Raw genomic sequence first — 23282 nt, forward strand, 5'->3', positions numbered from 1 at the left:
CTCCTACAACACCATCTGATTTTTTTAAATTTTTTATTTCAAGTATTTCTTAATGCGGGCCTTAGAGGGTTAAAGGACAACTTTAGTTTTTTACAACAAGGGTTCATATTTTTGATTTTAATTAAAGAATATAAAAGATGAGTGTTAAAATTATTTCATTTACTTCTTTCTATTCTTATTTCAGTGTTTTGGGGCATGCGTACAAGTAGCTAAATATGTAATTTTACACAGAATAAGCCCATTCCCAGGATACAACGCAACCTTTCATGGTTGGATGTGACTTATGGGGGCTAGAAGTGTTACTGTAAATAGCAATAAAAAAAACTGCTGGCTTATTGTGTCTAAAAAGACATATTTAGCCACTTGTACGCATGCCCCCATGCGTACGCATGCCCCACATTTTAGCACGGTAAACGCGATAAAACGATAGAACAAAGCAAATGAAAACATTTTAACACTCACTTTTTCTTTTCTCTAATTACATTCTAAAATATGAACCCTTGTTGTAAAAAAACAAAGTTGTCCTTTAATTAGTCAAAGCACAATAACGTGCCAAAGAAGAAGTCCCCCGGCTTGCCTTGGCCATCTCCCTCTACGTGACAGCAAACCATCACTCCCATGCAGGTGACTTGTCACATGCAGTGAAACATGCATGGAATGAGAAAGAAGAGGCATGAAAGAGATTCTGTTTACATTTCTGCCAGCCAGGGAAACTAGCTCACACCCTTTCTCCTGCACGGCACCCGTCCATCAGATTGACATCAGCCTTTATCTAAAGAACACTGGCTGAAATTCAGACAGACAGAACTTGTAGTTCAAGTCTAGGAAGTTGTACGTGCTGCATGTGACTCTGTTTTCTAGACCAGTGGTTCTCAACCTTCTCAGGCCGCGACCCCCAAAATAATCATATTTTAACTGGGGACCCCCACCCTGACGCGTTGCGAGGCGTTGTGAGCATGTAGATCGTCTATTTTCACAATATCCGCCTCTAATATTTGACAATTTGGCCATTGTTTAATTTATCATTTTAGAGGTATTAAAAAGTCCCTAAATTGTCACTTTAGAAATGTGCAGATACCCTCTATACACTTAAACCTTATGTTGGTTTGTTTACTGTTGAGTGAGAAAACAATGTTTCACAATAAGTTAATCATCCGGGGACCCCCCAAAATAGTTTGGGGACCCCCTTGTGGGTCCCGACCCACAGGTTGAGAACCACTGCTCTAGACTGGCGTGACTTTCTGGGAGGAAAATGGCGTCCACAGAAGAACAATGCATCGGCCATGCATAGGGATGGGTATCGTCTGCGATACTTTTAATGGTATCGATCGCATGACGTCGATACTATCGGGTATCGGTTAACGTAAAAACGAACGATACCTCGTTTAGATACTCTGGAACGCACCCCTGGCCGGTCACATCTGTAACAGTTGGGCTACTGAGAGTTTAACGACTGCTTTAGTAGGCTACACTTGTTACTGTGGAAAATAGCCGACAATAGCCTATAATGTTTATTATTATGATGATTATCCAACGTCTATACTCTCCGCTCCGCCACACTGTGTGATCATCATCATCACCTCTGCCCGCAGCAGCGAGTCACCACTCTTTCTGTGTTGAAGTTACTTAAATAGTAACTTAAATAAAAAGTATCGAAAATGGTATCGAAAAGGGTATCGTATCGATTCCCAGGTATCAAAAAAGGTATCGTATCGATTCAAAGGTGAACGATACCCATCCCTAGCCATGCATGCACGGCTCCTCCAGTCAGATCATTTAATGTCAATCACTTGTGTTGGCCTGGCGTTGTTGTCGTTGCCCTGAAAAGAGATTTCTGCCTGAAACCTGCTTGACCGGCTGTCCTCCAGAGTCTCCAGAGACAGAGGAGAATGGAGTCATTCATTTGAAAAGGGCCTTTCATTCATAGGACTGATTTGGGTTTCATCTCACAACAATTGCCTTTCATAGTGAAATCTTTAGCAATAATGAATACTGGGATAATGGGATGAGAGTGTGTGCATGCAGGGGTGTTGCACCAAGTTCTGGGCCCTGCATGGGTACAAGGATTCCCTGCAGGCCCCCCCCCCATGAATGTTCTTCATAAGGGGAGGGGGGTTAACCCATTTAGACTGGGAACGCAATATGTTGTGCTTTAACTATTGAAAAATAGCAGATCTACGCTCAATCTTGTAGATCTGCTATTTAAAAAAAATCGTGAAGATTTGTGCAAGTCTTTTACTATTTTTGACTCGATTCTATCCACAACTTTCCAACATCCCATGGTGCATTGCGCAGAATGTGCAGGCAGCTTCCGGCGCCGCAGCCGAGAGTGATCTACAAGCTCACAACGGTTGCATCTGCGACGCGACGTGAGCTTGTATGTCTGCTGTTAACCGGAAGTGACCCGCAAATAATGCTACAGTAAATTCTCGTGGAAACAGGTGGATAAATGTCTTCTAAATCCTTCTAAATATTTAGTTCCAGTGACCCTCAGAAGCAAAATATTTGTTACAAATGTTTGCTTAAAAAAAATCATTTTTTAAAGTAGATTTGCACACATTTTCACAACTTTTCAAAAATAGCAGATCTACAAGCTCGCAGCACGGCACTCGGTGCCGCGCTGTGAGCTTGTATATCTGCTATTTTTCAATAGCTAAAGTATAAAATAATTAAGGCCCCTCCACCTTGGGCCCTAGTAACTCAGTCCCACTTTTCCCCCTCTTGTGACGGCCCTGTGTGTGTGTGTGCACAATTATGCACGTGTGTGCGGGTGCGCGTGTGTGTGTGTGTCTTTCTTTGTGCCTTGAAATACACTGGTGTGTACACACCATAATCGACACTGTAAATTTAGTCCTGGGACTTTAACTCTTGAATTATTTAAAAGTGAGGGTTTGTCGTGTAATAGCAGAGAGGATGACCACGAGAAATTGTTAGAGAGCGAAAGAAATAATGTGAGGGAGGGAGGGAGGGAGGGAGGTGTGGCCGGGAGGGGGTGTGTCCCAGGTACATACTGGATATTCACGTTGGTTGAGGATAGGTGAGATGTAAGAAGAGGGGGCGGGACCGTCTGAGCGGCATGGCAACAACACGCTTATAAAGGCAGAGGTCGTCCCAGCAGGTGACAGTCCAGTTCAGCTCACTTGTTATACTTCAGTGAATCAAGGCACCGTCAGGCTGCACCCTCACATAATAACAATGCTCAGCCTCATCAGATTACCACGTGTTTTCACCATCAACCAAGTGCCCAAAGTAAGTTCTCTTCTTCTTCTTCGCTACATCTGTATGCTGACATTTAAACATGCTGACTCTGAGAGGTGAATCGATAGCGAAATATGGATAGATAGCGGCTAGATAATGGAAAGAAATGTTCTCAAAGCACGTTGATATGGCTATAATAATGTTGTTGATAATATAGTATTTGGGATATTTATTTCATAGAGAGTAATATGGGTAAGAATAAATAATAGAGAGAAATACAAAAATAAATCAAATCTGGAGGGAATAAGAAGAAGGGGAGGTCGAGGGCAAGGGGGGGAAAGGTGATCCATCAAAGAAAACAAATGATCTACATATTTACACTTAGTACCTGAGATAAGATGTAAAGCAGCAGATGTATACTGACTGTACTTGAGGACGTTAGTTAAGGCAGTGGTTCTCAACCTGTGGGTCGGGACCCCCCAGGGTGGTCCCCATTATTTTGGGGGATACCCAGAGGATTAACTTAATGTGCAACATTGTTTTCTCACTGAACAGTAAACAAACCAACTCAAGGTTTAAGTGTAGAGAGGGTATCTGCACATTTCTGAAGTGACAATTTAAGGACTTTTTAACACCTCCAAAATGACAGAAATTGTGAAAATAGCCGATCTACATGCATGTAGATTTGCTATTTTCACAATAGAACCGTGTTACACAAAATGTAATGCCTCAACAGTTACTCTTAGTGCTCGTCAGGGTGGGGGGTCCCCAGTTAAAATATGATTATTTTGGGGGTCGCTGCCTGAAAAGGTTGAGAACCACTGAGTTCAGGTGCTAGAAAAGAAAAGAAAAACAAAAAGTCCAAAATCAGTGCGTTGACTGTTGTGAGAACCTAACGGCGTGTTTTCTCGGGCCAGGTGTTCCATGAGGACAGCATCATCTCTGGCTACCGCCACCCCTGCAGCTCAGCCACAGACTGCATCCTCAGCCTCTTCCAGATGACCAACGAGACGCTCAACATCTGGACTCACTTCCTGCCTACCTGGTCAGTCAGTCTGTCACAAAGTTAAATGTCTTATCATTAGGGATGGGTATCGTCTGCGATACTTTTAATGGTATCGATTGCATGACGTCGATACTATCGGGTATCGGTTCACGTAAAAACGAACAATACCTCGTTTCGATACTCTGGAACGCACCCCTGGCCGGTCGCATCTGTAACAGTTGGGCTACTGAGAGTTTAATTACTGCTTTAGTAGGCTACACTCGTTACTGTGGAAAATAGCCGACAATAGCCTATAATGTTTATTATGACGATTATCCAACGTCTATACTCTCCGCTCCGCCACACTGTGATCATCATCATCACCTATGCTCTACCGCAGCAGCGGTAGAGAAGTTAAACTTAAATAAAAAGTATCGAAAAGGGTATCGTATCGATTCCCAGGTATCAAAAAAGGTATCGTATCGATTCAAAGGTGAACGATACCCATCCCTACTTATCATCAGTCTGTTACAAAGTTAGCCTAAATGTTTCATAATTACCGTTGCCGACGAGTGGAAGCCTTGTATGTCCAAAACGATTAGCCTACTTTTCAGAAAATGGAGGAGAAAAAGAACATGTGTTCCAATGGATATTTAGGCACAAGCTCTTGTTGGTACTGTTCAATGGTTCAATATATACATCATCAGGGACGTGCTGGGCCCCTGATTCAGCCCGGGAAAAAGAGTTGGAGAGGCCCTCATTTATTTTATTTTTTTGTTATATTTCGTCGTTGTCGGGTGGAAACCTTGTACGTCCAAAACCGTTTGTTTTGTATTTATCATTTAAAAATGATTTAAACTAGTGAAAACAGCCGGTCTACAAGCACACAGCCGGTCTACAAGCACACAACGCCTCGCGGTGCGAGGCGTTGTGTGCTTGTAGATCTGCTGTTTTCACTACTTTTGTGCAACGGCCGTGTATGATGAAGCAGGGCTTTACTTTGCGATAGAACGTACAAATTTGAAACTTGGAGATACAAGGTTTCTGCCCGACAGTGACGATTTACTTTGTTGGCCGCACAGCCCCCAAAATGGAACGGAAAAATGAAGTCCGACATTTTTTTTCCCCTAATGGCCGGCCTGGACTGGCCGTGAATGAACCGGCCGTGCGGGAGTTGTCCCGCTTTTCCCAATGGCCAGCACGTCCCTGTACATCATGTACAGTATACAGCAGGGGTCGGCAACCTTTTTGACATGAAGTGCCACGTTTTCATTTTCTTGATAGTCAGTGTGCCACAACACATCAAAATGTCATATTTCCAATTGATTTGGACAGGCTACAAAATACAACCTTTATTTTTGTCATTCCTCTTTAGAAATACTGTATATTATTTTACATTAGGATGTAGGCTTAATGATCATTAGACTCAAGCAATAACCCACTCTCCCAGACTGTCTCCCAGACTAGTCAGTCTCTCCCCAATCAAAGCTATAAGCTTGAATGAATGTAGAATGATATGCAGGCAGTAAGTTCCATATACCGGTAGATGTGTGGGCTCTCTCACACTTCTGCCAGTGTGCCAGTGATCACCTTCCATTGTGCCAATGTTGACACCCGTGCCTAAGGTTGCCTACCCCTGGTATACAGTATGTGTTTTTCCTTTTCCCCCCAAAGAATAGCAGAGGTGTTGCGTAACGATGCAAGCTTGTAGATCATCTATTTTTGCTACTTTTGTGGTAGCTGGTATGAGAAAGTAGGACATTAAAGGAGTAGTTCACCCCCAAAATGACTTTTTTTCAATTGATTACTCATGCCATGGAGAGTAGAGTTCAATAATATTTTTTGTTTTTTGTTGGTTTCATTGATTCCAGATGGTGACCCGTTTTGAAACGGGTCACCATCCGGAATCAATGGGGGTAAATTTACTCGAATCAAATTTTTGTCTTAGGAATGTGACAAAAACCAAAAAATATTATTGAACTCTACTCTCCATGGCATGAGTAATCAATAGAAAAAAAGTCATGTTGGGGGTGAACTACTCCTTTAATGGACATGAAACATAAAAAAGTTGAAATGTGGAGATGCAAGGCTTCTTCTGCATGTTTCTCAGTGTTTCCGTGATTGTTTGAGCATGGAGAATGAATGATACCTAGACTTCTGCAGTCCATCATCCACGTGACATTGTGAGTCCCCTGCCTTCGTTTGTTAACGCAAGAGGAATTGGCTTTCAGTGTTGATGTGATCGCCTCATCTCAGTGCCTTAACTTTTTAAAGAAGTTGTTAGAATGATATTTGCTAGATGAGCTGCTGATGCGATACATTGCAATGCGAGTGTGGTCGGTCTAGACCAGTGGTTCTCAAAGTGGATACCAGGGACTTTGTGGGTTCCTTTAGGGCAAGGTTCCCCAATTAGTTTTCCCCAAGGGCCGAATTATGTCTAGGGTACCAAGCCAAGGGCCACAGCATTGCAGGGGGCGACGGTGGCGTTCCCGCTACTCCAGCGACAGTTCAGATATCGTCGTTGTCGGGTGAAAATCTTGTATGTCCAAAACCGTTCGTTTTGAATTCATAATTTTTTTAATTATTTAAACTAGTGAAAACAGCCGACCTACAAGCACACAACGCCTCGCAACGCGAGGCGTTGTGTGCTTGTAGATCTACTGTTTTCACTACTTTTGTGAGACGGCCTTGTATGATTTGCAAAAGAACGTACACATTTGGAGATACAAGATTTCCACCCGACGACGACGACGACGACGACGATATACTAGTGTTGTTGCTGCTCTTATACCACCATTATTACTGGGGGGTTGGTGTGGGCCAGACAGTAGCCCCCCGTGGGCCGCAAATGGCCCGCGGGCCGCCTATTGGGGAACCCTGCTTTAGGGGGTCTAAATTGACCCATGCAAGTCTGTACTTAAGAGCAGACCTTGAACTGTAAAAGTTTGAGAAACACTAGTCTAGCCAACACCAGCTCAGGACCCTCCACACCCTCCTGTCTGGCATCAGGGTCTTGGGCTCTGCAGTGTTGTTACTGTAGCTCCGCTGTCACACCGCAGTGCATCTGATTAGGTGGTGTACTTCTTGCCTTCCCTGGGCTTTGCCCTGGGTTGGCTCCCACAGTGTCAGTTTGCTTGCCACTAGTCCGACGCAGTGTCCTGCCAGCCTCATCCTTCTCTCTCTGACCTTGTCTGTGACCCATGGTTGGTCCCAGTGGAGGACCACATTTCTGATGAGTCCGTCCATATGTGACACCTAGTGCCATTCGTAGCATTCTTGTGTAGATTCCATCCAGGGCCCTTTCCTGTTGTGCTGTGAGCTGATGAATTGGATTCTCACGTTATCTGTTGTGATTCAAGAAGGCCATAGGGGCTGTTAAGTCTGACATCATTTTGTAGGCAGAGGAGAACTTTTGGGGCCAAAAGGCCCCAGCGCCCGTGAATCTTTTTACTATTTTTACTATTTACTAATTCTTCTTCTCTTTGTCGTTGAAAGGAAAGTGGTAGAATTATACTTTAGTCGTTATTTTTGTCTCGGATCTGTTGAAATAGCGAGGGACAGATATTGATAATAAATCTGCTTGGAGGTCTGACTACAAAATGATGTCACGGCTTAAAAGCCCCATAGTTCTCAGTAGCAGGGGTCATCAATATGTCCTTACATGGACATATGTGTCCGTGGCAAAGACTTGGCCTTGGGAAAATTTTGATTTTCTTTTTTACACACTGTTGATAATGATACTGAATGTCAAGTCTCCAGGTTTTCTTCAGAATATGTATGACAATGACACTGATTTATTATGACACTATGGGCCCTATTTTATCCATGCCTTACCACTTATCGCTAAACTTCTTCGCCTTTTTTTTACTATTTTGAGAATCATTTTTAAATAGTTCATATAGCTGATCTACAAGCTCACAACATGTCGATGTAGATCAGCTAATTGAAATATTTTAGAGGTTTTTTCAAAATAGTAAAAAACGCATTCAAACACTTTATTTGTAAGGACCCCATAACTCTGCGAGTGTACAAATGGAACCAAATGGACCCATAAAGTCGCATTACAAGTGTGTGGGGGGCTGGGGGAGAGGGTAGGTAACAACAACAACTTTATTAGGAAAAAGAAGATTGGAAAGTGCGATAACAGATAAAAGCAATAAAACACTAAAAACAAGAGTTCACACAAAGTCAACTGGGAAAGGCAATTGCGAACAGGTGGGTTTTCAGGGTGGTTTTGAAGGTAGGGAGGGGCGGCGTCTCTGATGCGTTTGGTTCCATTTGAACACTCTCAGAGTTACAGACCTGTTATGGGCATTCAGGGCTAGCTCTTTGTGTTTCTGGTAATATCATTGTCTGCATTTTGTATGCCCTGGCAAATCTATTTTATAAAAATGAAATCAAGTTTCTCCAACATGACGCATCATGTGGGAGAAACTTGAAAAGTTTGCATAATTAGGGTTCAGCGTCTGATCATGCTATACTCCAGCGATTCCTCTGCACTTGCGTAAGTTCTTTATACTGGCATTTCTCTGGCATGTAAATAAACCAGTTTCTCATGTCCAAGCCACCTTGCATAATAATAACTCACCCCTGCGAAACAATGAAACACGTGCAGACCGGTCTGCACGTGTCATTATTATTATAATGACCAAAAAAAGCAGTTACTGTATAGGACATCAAACAATCTTGGGCTAATATACTTCAACCTGCAGTTATATTAATGCAAGAAAAGTTAGACCAAGGCACTCTTGAGGGACAGTTAAAAAGCCTTTATTTTAGGGCTAATGCATGGCAAGAATAAAAAATACATAATGCCTTCTTCAGGGTGACTAAACAAAAACTGAACAAACTTGGCTTTTATAGGAAACAGGATGACATTACAAGCTCATAATGCAGGTTGACTGGGGAGGCCAAAACCACACCAAGACAAAATGTAAACTTTCAATTTTGAGTGATCAATTTTGTCACCTGGCTACCAAAGAGCACCTTTCGTGGGAGATTTTTACTCTACAGCCAAACTGTTTTCTGCAGTTATATAACTTTGCGTCAACAAATCTGTTGGCTTGTCTACTTAGCCACTTAAACCCTAATTTATAGTTGATTGTCCCATGTTTTTGCACAAAAATGGCATTGTATTATTATAGTTTGACCAACCTTTAGCACACTTTCATTGTTTGTTTGGAACGACAGCACAACAACACCCAGGGTGACTGATTCTTTAGATCTCCTAGATTCTCCTTGTTCTCACTGGCCTCCTGTGTGCAGCTAAGCCCTCAGGCATAATAGCTCTCTAGTATTACATTTAACCGTTGGTTACGGGTCAGTACCTCTGCCCGGGGTCAGGGATCCTAGAGCAGGGGTTTTCAAAGTGGGTGACGGGGCACCCTGGGGTGCCGCGACATAATTTGATAATATTTGGAATTTATTTGGACACTTGAAAAAATATTTAGTATCATTTTAAACTTGAAGTACAAAGTTATTTTCAGTCAGTTCTAACCAAAATGGCTATTATCTCAACGTTTTCCTCGCAGCATAACCACTAAAATATCATCACTGTCAGGCAGAAGCCTCTGTCGATCTACAAGCACACAACGCCTCGCATCGCGAGGCGTTGTGTGCTTGTAGATCTGCTGTTTTCACTAGTTTAGTACATTTTATAGATGATAAATACAAAACGAACGGTTTTGGACATACAAGGTTTCCACCCGACAACGATGCTATGCTATAAATATAAGGTGCTGGGAGTGAAAATTTAAATGTAAGGGTGCCTCGGATTAAAACAAATATTTATGGGGTGCCCTGAGACAAAAAGGTTTGGGAACCCCTGGGTTACGGGTCAGTATCTCGGCCCGGGGTCAGGGATCCTAGAGGAACTTGGCTAAAACAATACATAGTTACAGACAAAACAATAAAAGCATTTCAACCAGTTTACGTTTACGTAAGGTGGCGATCATTGTCATCAGACTTAGAGACCATAGACAGTGATTGAGACAAAGAAAGAAAGAAAGAAAGAAAGAAAGAAAGAAAGAAAGAAAGAAAGGATGTGGTGATGTGTGTGTGTGCGTGCGTGCATACGTGCGTGTGCGTGTAAGTGTGCATGCGTGCGTGCGTGTGTGTGTGTGCGCGCACACACACACACACACACACACACACACACACACGTGTGTGTGTGTGTCTAGAGAGAACAAACAATTAGAATACACCCATCATAGCATGAATTCCATGCAATGTCTGCTGCCGTAGACATGTACTGTATGTACAGTACCTTCTTTAAGAAAGACTGCATTCTTACTGTTTGTTTCTGAGAATGGGGAGTGTGTGTGTTAGTGGTTAGTTAGTGGTCCCACCAGTCCTCCCTACTGAGATGATACTTGTTTTGACTGTATGGTCCAGGGAGGGTGAGTATCGTGTGTGTGCGTGTGTGTGTGTGTGTGTGCGTGTGCGTGTGCGTGTGTGCGTGTGTGTGTGTCCTGGGACCTGGTGTGGAATTGTATGCCTGCAGTCAGACGCTAATGAGCTGGTCTCTGCTTAACGCTCTCCAATGTGTTGCCTCAATTAGTCAACTCAGTGCTATGATGGGGAAACTCACACATCGGGTTGATTTGTTAATGAAGCGCACTGAGATATGGAAACGGTGTCCAAATAGGCCTTCAGCACACACCCGACAGTCCTGATATGAGCTACCTGATAAGAACTGATAGATAGGTATATGAACAAAATGCAAAACATTACATCCTACAACCCTGGTGATGATTTAACTCTTAACTCGTATCCTTACAGCCACTTTTACACTCTAATAAGACTTAAACTACGGCAGGGTTCCCCAATTAGTTTTCCCCAAGGGCCAAATTATGTCTAGGGTACCAAGCCGAGGGCCACAACATTGCAGGGGGCGACGGTGGTGTTTATCATTTTAAAAATGACTTAAACTAGTGAAAACAGCCGATCTACAAGCACACAACGCCTCGCACCGCGAGGCGTTGTGTGCTTGTAGATCTGCTGTTTTCACTACTTTTGTGCGACTGCCTTGTTTGATGAAGCAGAGCTTTACTTTGCGAAAGAACGTACACATTGTGAGATACGGGTTTTCCACCCGACAATGACGATATACTAGTGTTGTTGCTCGTCTTATACCACCATTATTACTGGGGTTGGTGGGGGCCAGACAGTAGCCCCCCGCGGGGGGCTATTGGGGAACCCTGAACTACGGTAATAACCAGCATTACGTACAGTACGTACTGTTTTGCTTGTGCATCGTGTTCTCTCTTCCTGATTCTTCCTGTGACTGCAACGTCGAGAGCTTGCACAAAAATCACCCACTCTTACACCTGTAATCGTTTGATGCGACACTTACGTTAATTCTGATTATGCTTGTGTTATACATACTTGCACCTGTTGTGAGCATTGCATTCAACTGCATGTGTAACTAAAATGTGATCAGTAGTACACCGTACAGAGTCGAGACCTCTGCCACGGTGCTGATTTAACTTAATGGTGCATGTAACCACTTAGTTCTTCCCATGGGTCCATGATACAAATGTTATAGACCTTAAAATGGCAAGCATCTCGGCTCTCTAAATAAAGAAAAAGCTCTATGAAATGTTTCAATTTCATAATATAATGGGAATTTTGCTTAGTTATTGTTCCTTAGTAGCAAATCGTCGCTGTCGAGCGGAAACCTCGTATCTCCAAGTTTCAAATGTGTAAGTTCTTTCGTAAAGTAAAGCCCTGCTTTCATCATACAAGGCCGTCGCACAAAAGTAGTGAAAACAGCCGATCTACAAGCACACAACGCCTCGCGGTGCGAGGCGTTGTGTGCTTGTAGATCGGCTGTTTTCACTAGTTTAAATCATTTTTAAAATGATAAATGCTAAACGACGGTTTGTAGATCGGCTGTTTTCACTAGTTTAAATAATTTTTAAAATGATAAATGCTAAACGAACGGTTTTGGACATACAAGGTTTTCACCTGACAACGACGAAATGTTACATGATCAAATAGCCAAACCAAAAGCTCGCAAAGCGTCCCAATGCAGCGCATTGTGAGTTTGTCGATCTGTTATCTTTTTGCCATGTGATGTACAACAAATGATACATTTCTGATTGATGGATTGATATTTTCTTCCAGGTACTTCTTATGGAAGCTGGCGACAGTGGTACTGATGCAAGCGGCATGGCAGGACTCCTTCACCTGGCCCTTCCTGGTCTTCCTCCTGGCCTGTTGTACGTACCCGCTGGCCTCTAGCTGTGCCCACACCTTCAGCACCATGTCGCCACGTGCACGCCACATTTGCTTCTTCTTCGATTATGGTGCCCTCAGCTTCTACAGCCTGGGTAAGTTACAGTACCGGATGTGCATGGGTTCAGCTCAGCCTGCTATGTTTGTCAAACAGAAAAACCAAACCTATGACAGGGAGCTACAGACTTACTGTATACCGTATGTATGTACCGTACACACACCTAGACTAAGTAAGCCTTGTCGAGCCATGTGCAGCCCAAACTCTAAATGTGTGGGCCGTGTAGTGGCCGTGTATGGGCATAGAAGGGACACAAACATTCAGATACACACAGACAGAAAGTGTCCCTTTCATGCCCATACAGTATATGGAGATCTCTGTATCTGTCTGTCTGTCTGTCTGTCTGCTTGTATCCCTTTTATGCCCATATGAGGAGCTCTCTATCTGTCTGTCATTTTGATTAAATGATTGAAGAATTTATTAGAAGTTTGCACAGGAAAAGGTACAGTTTCATGACAGTACAGTTCACTGGTACAAGGTCAACTAAAAGGATACGCCCAAGGGTGGGCAGGCGGACGGACGAAAGCAAACAACTATGTGTGATTGTAAAGACAATCGACAATGTCTCAGCAGAGTACACCCATCATAATAACATGTTTCATTGTGATCTGCTGCCATAGAAACAATATGTACTGTATGTGTATGCATGTTCCCTTAGTTTCTTATAAAGACTGCATTCCTATTGTTTGTTGTTTCTGAGAATGGGGAGTGTATTAGTGGTTAACTGTGTACACACACACGCACGCACGCACGCACACACACACACACACACACACGCACACACACCTATTTGAAACGCCATAACTCTTACACATTCTAAAAATGTCTTAATTCTTTCTCATTCGCAGGGTCAGCAGTCGTCTACTCAGCTTATGTTTTCCCTGACAGGTGGCTCAACAGCACCTTCCACCAGCTCTACGTCCCCATAGCTGTTCTCAACACTCTGGTCTGCACTGCGCTGGCCTGCTACTCAAGGTACGGATACTAAGTCCCTGTGTGAAATAAGTTCATTTCACACACAGTGTTGTTTTTGACAGCAAATTTTTATTTAGTTTTAGTCATAGTCTTTTGAATATAAAATAAATATCATACGATTTTAGTTGACTAAATCTACAGTTGATTTAGTTAACTGAAATGTATTTTGGCAGGCCTTGATGGCATCGTAATGACTGGTTTTACACTTGGTTGCTGCGACGCGTTGTGAGCTTGTAGATCTGCTATTTTCAGCACGCAACACCGGAGAGCAACCAAACATAAAATTACTCTCTTCTCCACTTGTCCCTCCCTAACGTTTTAGTCTAGTTTTTATTTTGTTGACGAAATTCTCAATATATTTAGTCTTAGTTTTAGTCATCACAGCTTAGTTTTTATTTAGTTTTTATTTAGTTTTTGTCAGTGAAAAAAACTCAGTCGACAAACTGTTTTCGTCATAGTTTTAGTCGACGAAATCAACACTGGCAGGGACACAATAGTGCGTCATCTCTTGCATGATGTACAAACATGGTGCCGTTGTTATTGTCTTGGTCATGCTCGATGTGATGCTTTAATAACTTTTCCTCCTGTCTCTGTTAAGGCTTGGCTTACCGTTCTTACAATACAACCAGTACATTGTGAAAAGGTAAAGGCAACATCATTTACTGTTCTGTTCTTTTCAATTTGCCACGTTCCAACATTGCTTCTCAAGTTTGCTTGAAATTAGTTGTATTACTACGAAAAGGATACTATATATTCTCACAATTTTCACTGAGCAACACAAAATAATGCAAAAAATAATGAACCCATTATCTTCAGAAAGTGATATGTGATTGCACATAAAACATATCTTGTATTTCATAAAAGAAAGATTTACTCTTTGTGCCGTACAATTGAGCAACTTGCTTTTCTGTGTAATGGGTGTTACCCAACCTTGAACAAAGAGACCCACCCTAAAACATAACTTTAAGGTGGTTTCAGCTGGGTCATACATAGTATAAGGACTGAGACAGAGAACTCTATATTATTTAATATACAGTAGCATATCGTCGTTGTCGGGTGGAAACCTTGTATGTCCAAAACCGTTCGTTTTGCATTTATCATTTTAAAAATGATTTAAACTAGCCGATCTACAAGCTAGCTGATCTACAAGCACACAATGCCTCGCTGTGTTGAGGCGTTGTGTGCTTGTAGATCTGCTGTTTTCACCACCTTTGTGCGAAGGCCTTGTATGACGAAGCAGGGCTTTGCTTTGCGAAAAAACATACACATTTGAAACTTGGAGATACGAGGTTTCTGCCCGACAGTGACGATATGAACTATCAGTTGGAAATCAAATGAACTCTAAATCATGTTTCATTAAAATCTGGTTTAGCTAATCTGTTGACAATGATAATACAAGTGTCTGTGTTTGAAAAGGTTGTGCGTCAGAGAGATTCCTAGAGCTGGTTGTTTGATAATTCCATCTTGTTATGAGAATGATAAGAATGAGACAGATTTAGGCTTAAGCCCTTTGCACACAGGCGCGTTTATCCACACGGATAAAACGGACAATTTGATGTTTTTAAAAGAAAACAATGATTCTCACCACACCAGATCCGAAATAGCCGTGCGAACCCAGTTCGATTCGTGCGTCTTGTCGCATGCGGTAAAAAACTCAGCACTCCTTTTATGACTCCTTTTGGGATCCGCAGCGCCGATTCCGCACATGCAGTATTGCACACCAAATCCAATGCGTTTTATTCATGCAGCAAACGAAAAAAACGCAACTGTCCTGTGTGCAAAGGGCTTTAGTCTGTCACATTGAAGATGTGAGACAATTGGCCGCACATTTATAATAGATCCATATTTCTGCATTTTCCCAGAGTATGATGCTGAACAAATAATAAACTATAAAATAACTTTACCATGTTTAACAAAAACTATTTTGAAAGTACTTTTTTAAATGTGACAAAAAAAAGGTGCACCCAACCTTTCACTACAGTGCAGTCTTGCCATTCCTAAATCAGTTGTTTAACAACTCAAAACTAAAATGCTAGCATTACAAAATGATTTTGTGTCACTGGTGATGCCAGATACTCAATTATTAACCAGTATTGTTTTTTGTTTGTTTTGGTTGTGTCTTGTTTCTTTTATTACATTCTACGATAAGATGCTTTTACAAGCAGAAATTACACATTTGTATCTCATCTGTTTTTGTTCTATTTGAACAGAACCCCAGAGTCCCGTCCAAAGTTTGGAAAGGCTCTCCGTGTTGTGGCCTTTGCTTACCCCTACCTGTTTGACAGCATTCCTCTATTCTATAGGGTAAGAAAGACCACCACTACCATACACTTCACACACCTAAACCGTCTCTCTGCCGGCTTGTGGTGGACATTTTTGAGCAGGCAATAATATTACCAGTAACACATAAAGATATAGCCCTGAATGACCATAACAAGTATGTAACTCTTTAGTTATGGAGGTTCTTGCAAATAAAAAGTTTGAGAACCACTAGTACTAGCAGACTCATAATGTGCCATACAGTGTTGTTTTTGACAGCAAATTTTGATTTAGTTTTAGTCATAGTCTTTTGAATAAAATGGCATTTAGTTTTAGTCATAAAGTCAACTGAAAAGTTTTAGTTTTAGTCTAATTTTAGTCGACTAAATATCATTACGTTTTTAGGCGACTAAATCTACTGTTGATTTAGTCAACTAAAATGTATTTTGGCAGGCCTTGATGGCATCGTAATGACACTTGGTTACGTGCTGAAAATAGCGGATCTACAAGCTCACAACGCATCGCAGCGCGACGCGTTGTGAGCTTGTAGATCCACTATTTTCAGCACGCAACACCTGAGAGCAACCAAACATAAAATGACTCTCTTCTCCACTAGTCCCACCCTAATGTTTTAGTCTAGTTTTTATTTTGTTGACGAAATTGTCAATATATTTAGTCTTAGTCACCACAGCTTAGTTTTTGTTTAGTTTTTATTTAGTTTTCGCCAGTGAAAAAAACGCAGTCGACAAACATTTTTCGTCATAGTTTTAGTCGACGAAATCAACACTGGTGCCATAGAGACGTAGTAAATCAGTGTCATCATACGTCTTCCGAAGAAAACCTGCAGACTGACATTCTGTAATTTGGTATGATGGTCAAAATAAGAACATTATAATGGTGTGTAAAACAGAAAATAAAAGAATTGCCACAGACAAGGCCTAGTCTTTGATACATGTGTCAGTGTACAGACATATTAAAGGACAACTTTAGTTTTTTACAACAAGGGTTCATATTTTAGATTCTAATTAAAGAATATAAAAGATGAGTGTTAAAATGATTTCATTTACTTCTTTCTATTGTTTTAGAGATTCTTATTTCAGTGTTTGCGGGCATGCGTACAAGTGGCTAAATATGTCATTTTACACAGAATAAGCCCATTCCCAAGATACAACGCAACCTTTTATGGTTGGATGTGAGTTATGGGGGCTAGAAGTGTTACTGTAAATAGCAATAAAGAAACTGCTGGCTTATTGTGTCTAAAAAGACATATTTAGCCACTTGTATGCATGCCCCATGCATACGCATGCCCCACATTTTAGCACGGTAAACGCAATAAAACAATAGAACGAAGCAAATGAAAACATTTTAACACTCACTTTTTCTTTTCTCTAATTACAATCTAAAATATGAACCCTTGTTGTAAAAAACCAAAGTTGTCCTTTAATGACCCCTTGCACATTTTAACTAGAAACGAGTGCTCAGTGGAGACCCAAATCTCTGCCAGGAAACAAGCCCCTACCTCCCCCTACACATTGTTGTGTCTGAGCATTCCGATTACATTATTTTGGCGTTATATGTGTAACGGAGGTGATCCGAACCTCCCCACCCGGCCTCGAACCTGGGTCTCCAGCGTGAAAGTCCAATATCTTAACCATCACTCCAAAGGGACATCCCTATGGAACAAGAGCAGATACTAGACTTTTAAGGCTTCAGGCTGGGGCTGCGACTCTCTCCGCCACACTCACCCCCCTTTGACCTCCTATACGGGGAAGCCCGAATCCGTGTCACAGCACCAAAGTAATGGAGGTGATACGAACCTCCCCACCCGGCTTCGAACCCGGGTCAACCGCGTGAAAGGCCAATATCTTAACCATCACTCCAAAGGGACATCCCTATGGAACGAGAGCAGATACTAGACTTTTGAGGCTTCAGGCTGGGGCTGCGACTCTCTCCGCCACATATGCACCTGTGTATGAAAAGGCACAGGGCAAGGGTGGGTGGGCTATGATACTATACAGCAGGATTCCCCAATAGGCGGCCCGCGGGCCACTTGTGGCCCGCAGGGGTCTACTGTCTGGCCCCCACCAACCCCAGTAATAATGGTGGTATAAGAGCAGCAACAACACCAGTATATCGTCGTTGTCGGGTGGAAACCTCGTATCTCCAAATTTGTATGTTCTTTCGCAAAGTAAAGCCCTGCTTCATCATACATGGCCGTCGCACAAAAGTAGTGAAAACAGCAGATCTACAAGCACACAATGCCTCGTGGTGCGAGGCGTTGTGTGCTTGTAGATCGGCTGTTTTCACTAGTTTAAATAATGTAATAAATGATAATGCAAAATGAACGGTTTTGGACATACAAGATTTTCACCCGACAACGACGATATCTGAACTGTCGCTGGAGTAGCGGGAACGCTGGCGTCGCCCCCTGCAATGGTGTGGCCCTCGGCTTGGTACCCTAGACATAATTCGGCCCTTGGGGAAAACTAATTGGGGAACCATGTTCTACGGAGAACAAAGAATATCACTTACACACCTTTAAAATACTAACATTCTCATGATATACATAAACATAACACATCACTGGTGTTGATGGTGAATTGGTGATGCAACCGTTTCATAACATGTCTCTGTTGTGGTTGTTTCGACAGGTCTTCCTGTGTGTGGGTGAGGGCTGCACAGATAATGATAGTAACATGCAGCATTACTACCACATCTCCCTGGCTTTCCTCACAAGCTTTCTGTTTGCCACACACCTCCCCGAGCGGCTGGCCCCTGGTAGCTTTGACTACATAGGTAAGGGACAACTATTATTACACAATTGCAATGGTAAAGTAACTATAAGTACATTTACTCAAGTACGGTACTTAAAGTACAACTTTGTTTTTTTACAACAAGGGTTCATATTTTAGATTGTAATTAGAGAAAAGAAAAAGTGAGTGTGAAAATGTTTTCATTTGCTTCGTTCTATTGTTTTATCACGTTTACCGTGCTAAAATGTGGGGCATGCGTACGCATGGGGGCATGTGTACACGTGGCTAAATATGTTTTTTTAGACACAATAAGCCAGCAGTTTCTTTATTGCTATTTACAGTAACACTTCTAGCCCCCATAAGTCACATCACATCCAACCATGAAAGATTGCGTTGTATCTTGGGAATGGGCTTATTCTGTGTAAAATGGCATACCGGTATTTAGCCACTTGTACGCATGCCCCCAACCACTGAAATAAAAATATCTAAAACAATAGAAAGAAATAAATGAAATCAATTTAACACTCATCTTTTATATTCTTTAATTACAATCTAAAATATGAACCCTTGTTGTGAAAAACTAAAGTTGTCCTTTGAGTACAATTTTGAGGTATTTTTTACTTTTTACTTTACTATTTCCAATTTTCAGTACTTTTACTCCACTACAGCTCAGAGGCAAATATTGTATGTTTTACTCCTCTACAATTATTTGAAAACATTAGCTATAGTTACTTTCTAGGTTTCGATTATTATCAACAAATATACATTAACCCCTTCAGCCCTATATACATTTCGGCCATTGGAAAATAGCCGATCTACAAGCTATATTTCTATACATGAAATCTTGTGAAATGGGACATTCGGCATAATGAGTAGTAGGCTATTTTGTCTTTCTACTTTTTGTACGTTAAGTACATTTTGATGCCAATACTTTTGTAAATGTTTAATTCCTGACTTTTACTTGTAACAGAGTAGGCTATTTTTACACTGTAGTATTGACACTTTTACTTAAAGGGATATTCCACTTTCAAAAAAACTTTTTGTCATTGTATGGTCTAATCAGGCTTGTATGAACACCCTGAACAGTTTTTAATTTTCTTCATTCAGTATTTAGATATTTGATGTAAATGTTACCAGGCCCTCCAGGCTCAGGGCCTCTCCCCACACACACTCATTGTAACTTCAAACTCCATTTTAACCATGATAGATTCATTAAAAACACCCATTATTTTTTCTGCTGACTCATACTACCCTCCTAATACGTGAGCAGGCCATGTTTTTTCCATAACGTTTTTCATGTATTTTTTATATATTTTTATTGCATTTAATTGTTTCCATTTTCCCAAAGAATTATTAAAAATACACGAAAAACGTTATGGAAAAAACACGGCCTGCTCACGTATTAGGAGGGTAGTATGAGTCACCAGAAAAAATAATGGGTGTTTTTAATGAATCTATCATGGTTAAAATGGAGTTTGAAGTTACAATGAGTGTGTGTGGGGAGAGGCCCTGGGGCCTGGGCCTGGTAACATTTACATCAAATATCTAAATATTGAATGAAGAAAATTAAAAACTGTTCAGGATGTTTATACAAGCCTGATTAGACCATACAATGACAAAAAGTTTTTTTGAAAGTGGAATATCCCTTTAAGTACATTTGAGTACTTTTTCCACCACTGCAAAATAGTATAGGTCTACAGTTTTATTTTATTTTATAAACTTAAATTAGTATTAAGTTAGAGGCTATATATTATGGAAGGATAATACAAATGAACTGATTCCTTTCATGAGTAAAGATTTACTATATTGTGAAGACGCATTCAGCGATCATTTACTCTTACATTACTTATTGCAGGTCACAGTTCACCCACTTTCTATCTAATTTATGACAATACTTTCTTCATCCTAACCAGTGTTAACTATAAACCAACAGTAAATTAAACCTTAACAGGGACACTTCTTGGTCTTCCCTTCCACTGTGTATTATGTTGAGTAAGGATACAGGTAAGGTGGGCAATAGGGACATCTGGGCACCTCAATGTAAAATTAGCATTATAGAATGTGAACATGCATGGTACATCATTATCATGATGTACCATTATCACGATGGGGCATGAACAACTTATGGTTCATGACCCAAAATGACTTGGTTAGGTTTTGTAGCAATTTGTAGCAATTGTAGAAAATATTAGACATTAATTGTCAATTTTTTAAGCATGTAATGATCATGTAAACTTTCTGGTAGGAGACACAAAGGAGAATCGCCGCGTCTCCTACCAGATACATGAGGGTCTTTATTATTGTCACATTATTGCAGGTTTCCACAATTAGTTTTCCCCAAGGGCCGAATTATGTCTAGGGTACCAAGCTGAGGGCCACAACATTGCAGGGGGCGTTCCCACTACTCCGTCGTTGTTGGGTGAAAATCTTGTTTGTCCAAAACCGTTCGTTTTGAATTTATCATTTTAAAAATGATTTAAACTAGTGAAACAGCCGATCTACAAGCACACAACGCCTCGCACCGCGAGGCGTTGTGTGCTTGTAGATCTGCTGTTTTCACTACTTTCGTGCGACAGCCTTGTATGATTTGCAAAAGAACGTACACATTTGGAGATACGAGATTTCCACCCAACAACAACGATATACTAGTGTTGTTGCTGCTCTTATACCACCATTATTACTGGGGTTGGTGTGGGCCAGACAGTAGCCCTATTGGGGAACCCTGGCCTGCATTATTGTCTTAGAATGTATTTATTTTTTACATCGAGGTGCCCAAATGGTTTTGGTACCTACCTGTCCTGACCTGTTACTTGAGAACAGTCAGTCAGTGCCCTTTACACTCAACTGCATTGTTCTTCTGCCCCCTGCAGGCCACAGCCACCAACTGTTCCATGTCTGTGGCATCATGGGCACCCATTTCCAGATGAACGCCATCGAGCAGGACATGGACCTGCGACGCACGTGGCTCCTCACACACTCACTGCCCATAAGCTTTGCCAACACGCTGGTGGTGATATTGGTGTCATTGTTGCTGAATCTGATCATCATCATGTTGTTCTCCCTGCCTCTCCTCTGGTCACCGTCCAGTCAGGAAACAACAAGTCACAGTAAAGGACAGAAAGAGACATCCATAATAGCCAAGGGCTGTGCCTGTGCCTGCTACTAAACTATAAATCAGTGGTTCTCAACCTTTTCAGGCCGCGACCCCCAAAATAATCATATTTTAACTGGGGACCCCTCCACCCTGACAAGCATTACATTTTGTATAACAGGTGAAAATAGCAGATCTACATGCTCACAATGCAGGCATTGTGAGCATGTACATGTAGCATACAGCATATACTTAGACTTTATGTTGGTTTGTTTACTGTCGAGTGAGAAAACAATGTTGTACATTAAGTTAATCTTCTGGGGACCCCACAAAATAATTTGGGGACCCTACTGGGGGTCCCAACCCACAAGTTGAGAACCACTGCATAGATCAGGGGTCATCACCATGCTGGCTCGTGGTGGACTTTTTTGACAAAAATCTATTTTTGCCATGGACATAGGTTACAAACAAGCGGACAATATTGTTACCAGAAACACAAAAGAGCTAGCCCTAATATTATACATTATATAGCCCTACTGTAGTACAGCGTTCAAGGGACCTTGAGGGTTCCTTGAGGGTGGTCTGCAACTCTGAGAGTTATGGGGGTCCTTGAAAAGTCTAGCTCAGTCGGTAGAGCTCTCGCCTCTGTACCGCAAGGTCATGGGTTCAATTCCGGGCACCGCCAACTCAGCGTATGAGTAGCACGGCTTGTCGACTCGTGCGGCAAGTACTGGGAGCTGATGGTAGGTGTGGCGCTCCACCTCAGCAGTCCATCTCCCAGGGGTCTAGCGCATTGTAACGGGGACAGACTCCCGCGTGTTACAGGCTGTTACCGACAATAAGCCACTCCCGACCTACTTGTCTGTACCAGTGGACTCCTAATGTTCCACAGTGTCATAGTAAATCAGTGTCATACATATTCTGAAGAAACCCTGGAGACTGACATTCAGTAATTGGTCTTATGATCAAAATAGGAACACTGTAATGTTCAAAATCAAATTCTAGCATTGCACCAACAAGGACAAGTCTTTGCCACAGACACATTTGTCTGTGTACAGACATATTGAGTATGGCTGCTATAGATAACTACAAGAATGCAGATTTGAGGAATTATGAGTGCATGGGAAATTGAGGCATTATAGGGATGTGATTACATTATTATAAAGTCACGTTCAATGGAACTACACAACAGAACCTTGACAGATACCTCTTAAGGATAACGGCTGAGACTTTCTTATATTCACTTCAGGATATACTATGTGTTGATAATATTGTAGGCCTACATATTATTCATCCTCATATCCACTGTTGATATAGTCTGAATATATATTCACTGGTGATAGATGTACACTATATTCTATTGACTACTATTGAATACTTATTTTCATATATTTATTCGTCAACTCTATAACACCTACATTTCCTCCCAGGGATATTATCATTGTATGCTCAGATGAGTCATAAACAGAAGTAATATTTTATTAAGTAGATGTGTTGCATGGCATTGTAAATTATTGTACATACACTTTTCTATGTCAAAGTTGCTGCATTCTGGGACTTATAATGTATGTATAAATAATGTTTTTTTAGAGAGGAAAATGCCCTTCCCTTTTTCTAATGCCCAGATGTGTTATATGCTCCTCCATTTTTCTAATGCTAAAATTTGTTAATACTCCTCATTTTTTTTAAATGCCCAGAATCTTTCCCCTTTTGCTATTTTGGGGC

The 23282-nt window shown here is 41.5% G+C and overlaps 1 protein-coding gene across 1 annotated transcript; it reads left to right on the forward strand.

Moving 5' to 3' along the window:
- Window positions 1–3195: 3195 nt before the first annotated feature.
- On the forward strand, window positions 3196–21632 carry LOC308288055 (membrane progestin receptor gamma-B-like; the record flags this gene model as incomplete). The annotated part of the gene is made up of 8 exons (XM_080729398.1): window positions 3196–3249; window positions 4116–4243; window positions 12311–12516; window positions 13328–13454; window positions 14053–14097; window positions 15665–15758; window positions 18365–18509; window positions 21337–21632. 8 exons carry the CDS (start codon window positions 3196–3198, stop codon window positions 21630–21632), a joined length of 1095 nt encoding a protein of 364 aa, XP_080585524.1.
- Between the last annotated feature and the right edge of the window lie 1650 nt (window positions 21633–23282).

The sequence above is a fragment of the Nannobrachium achirus genome, assembly GCF_963921795.1.
Source record: "Nannobrachium achirus genome assembly, chromosome: 7".
Lineage (NCBI taxonomy): Eukaryota > Metazoa > Chordata > Actinopteri > Myctophiformes > Myctophidae > Nannobrachium > Nannobrachium achirus.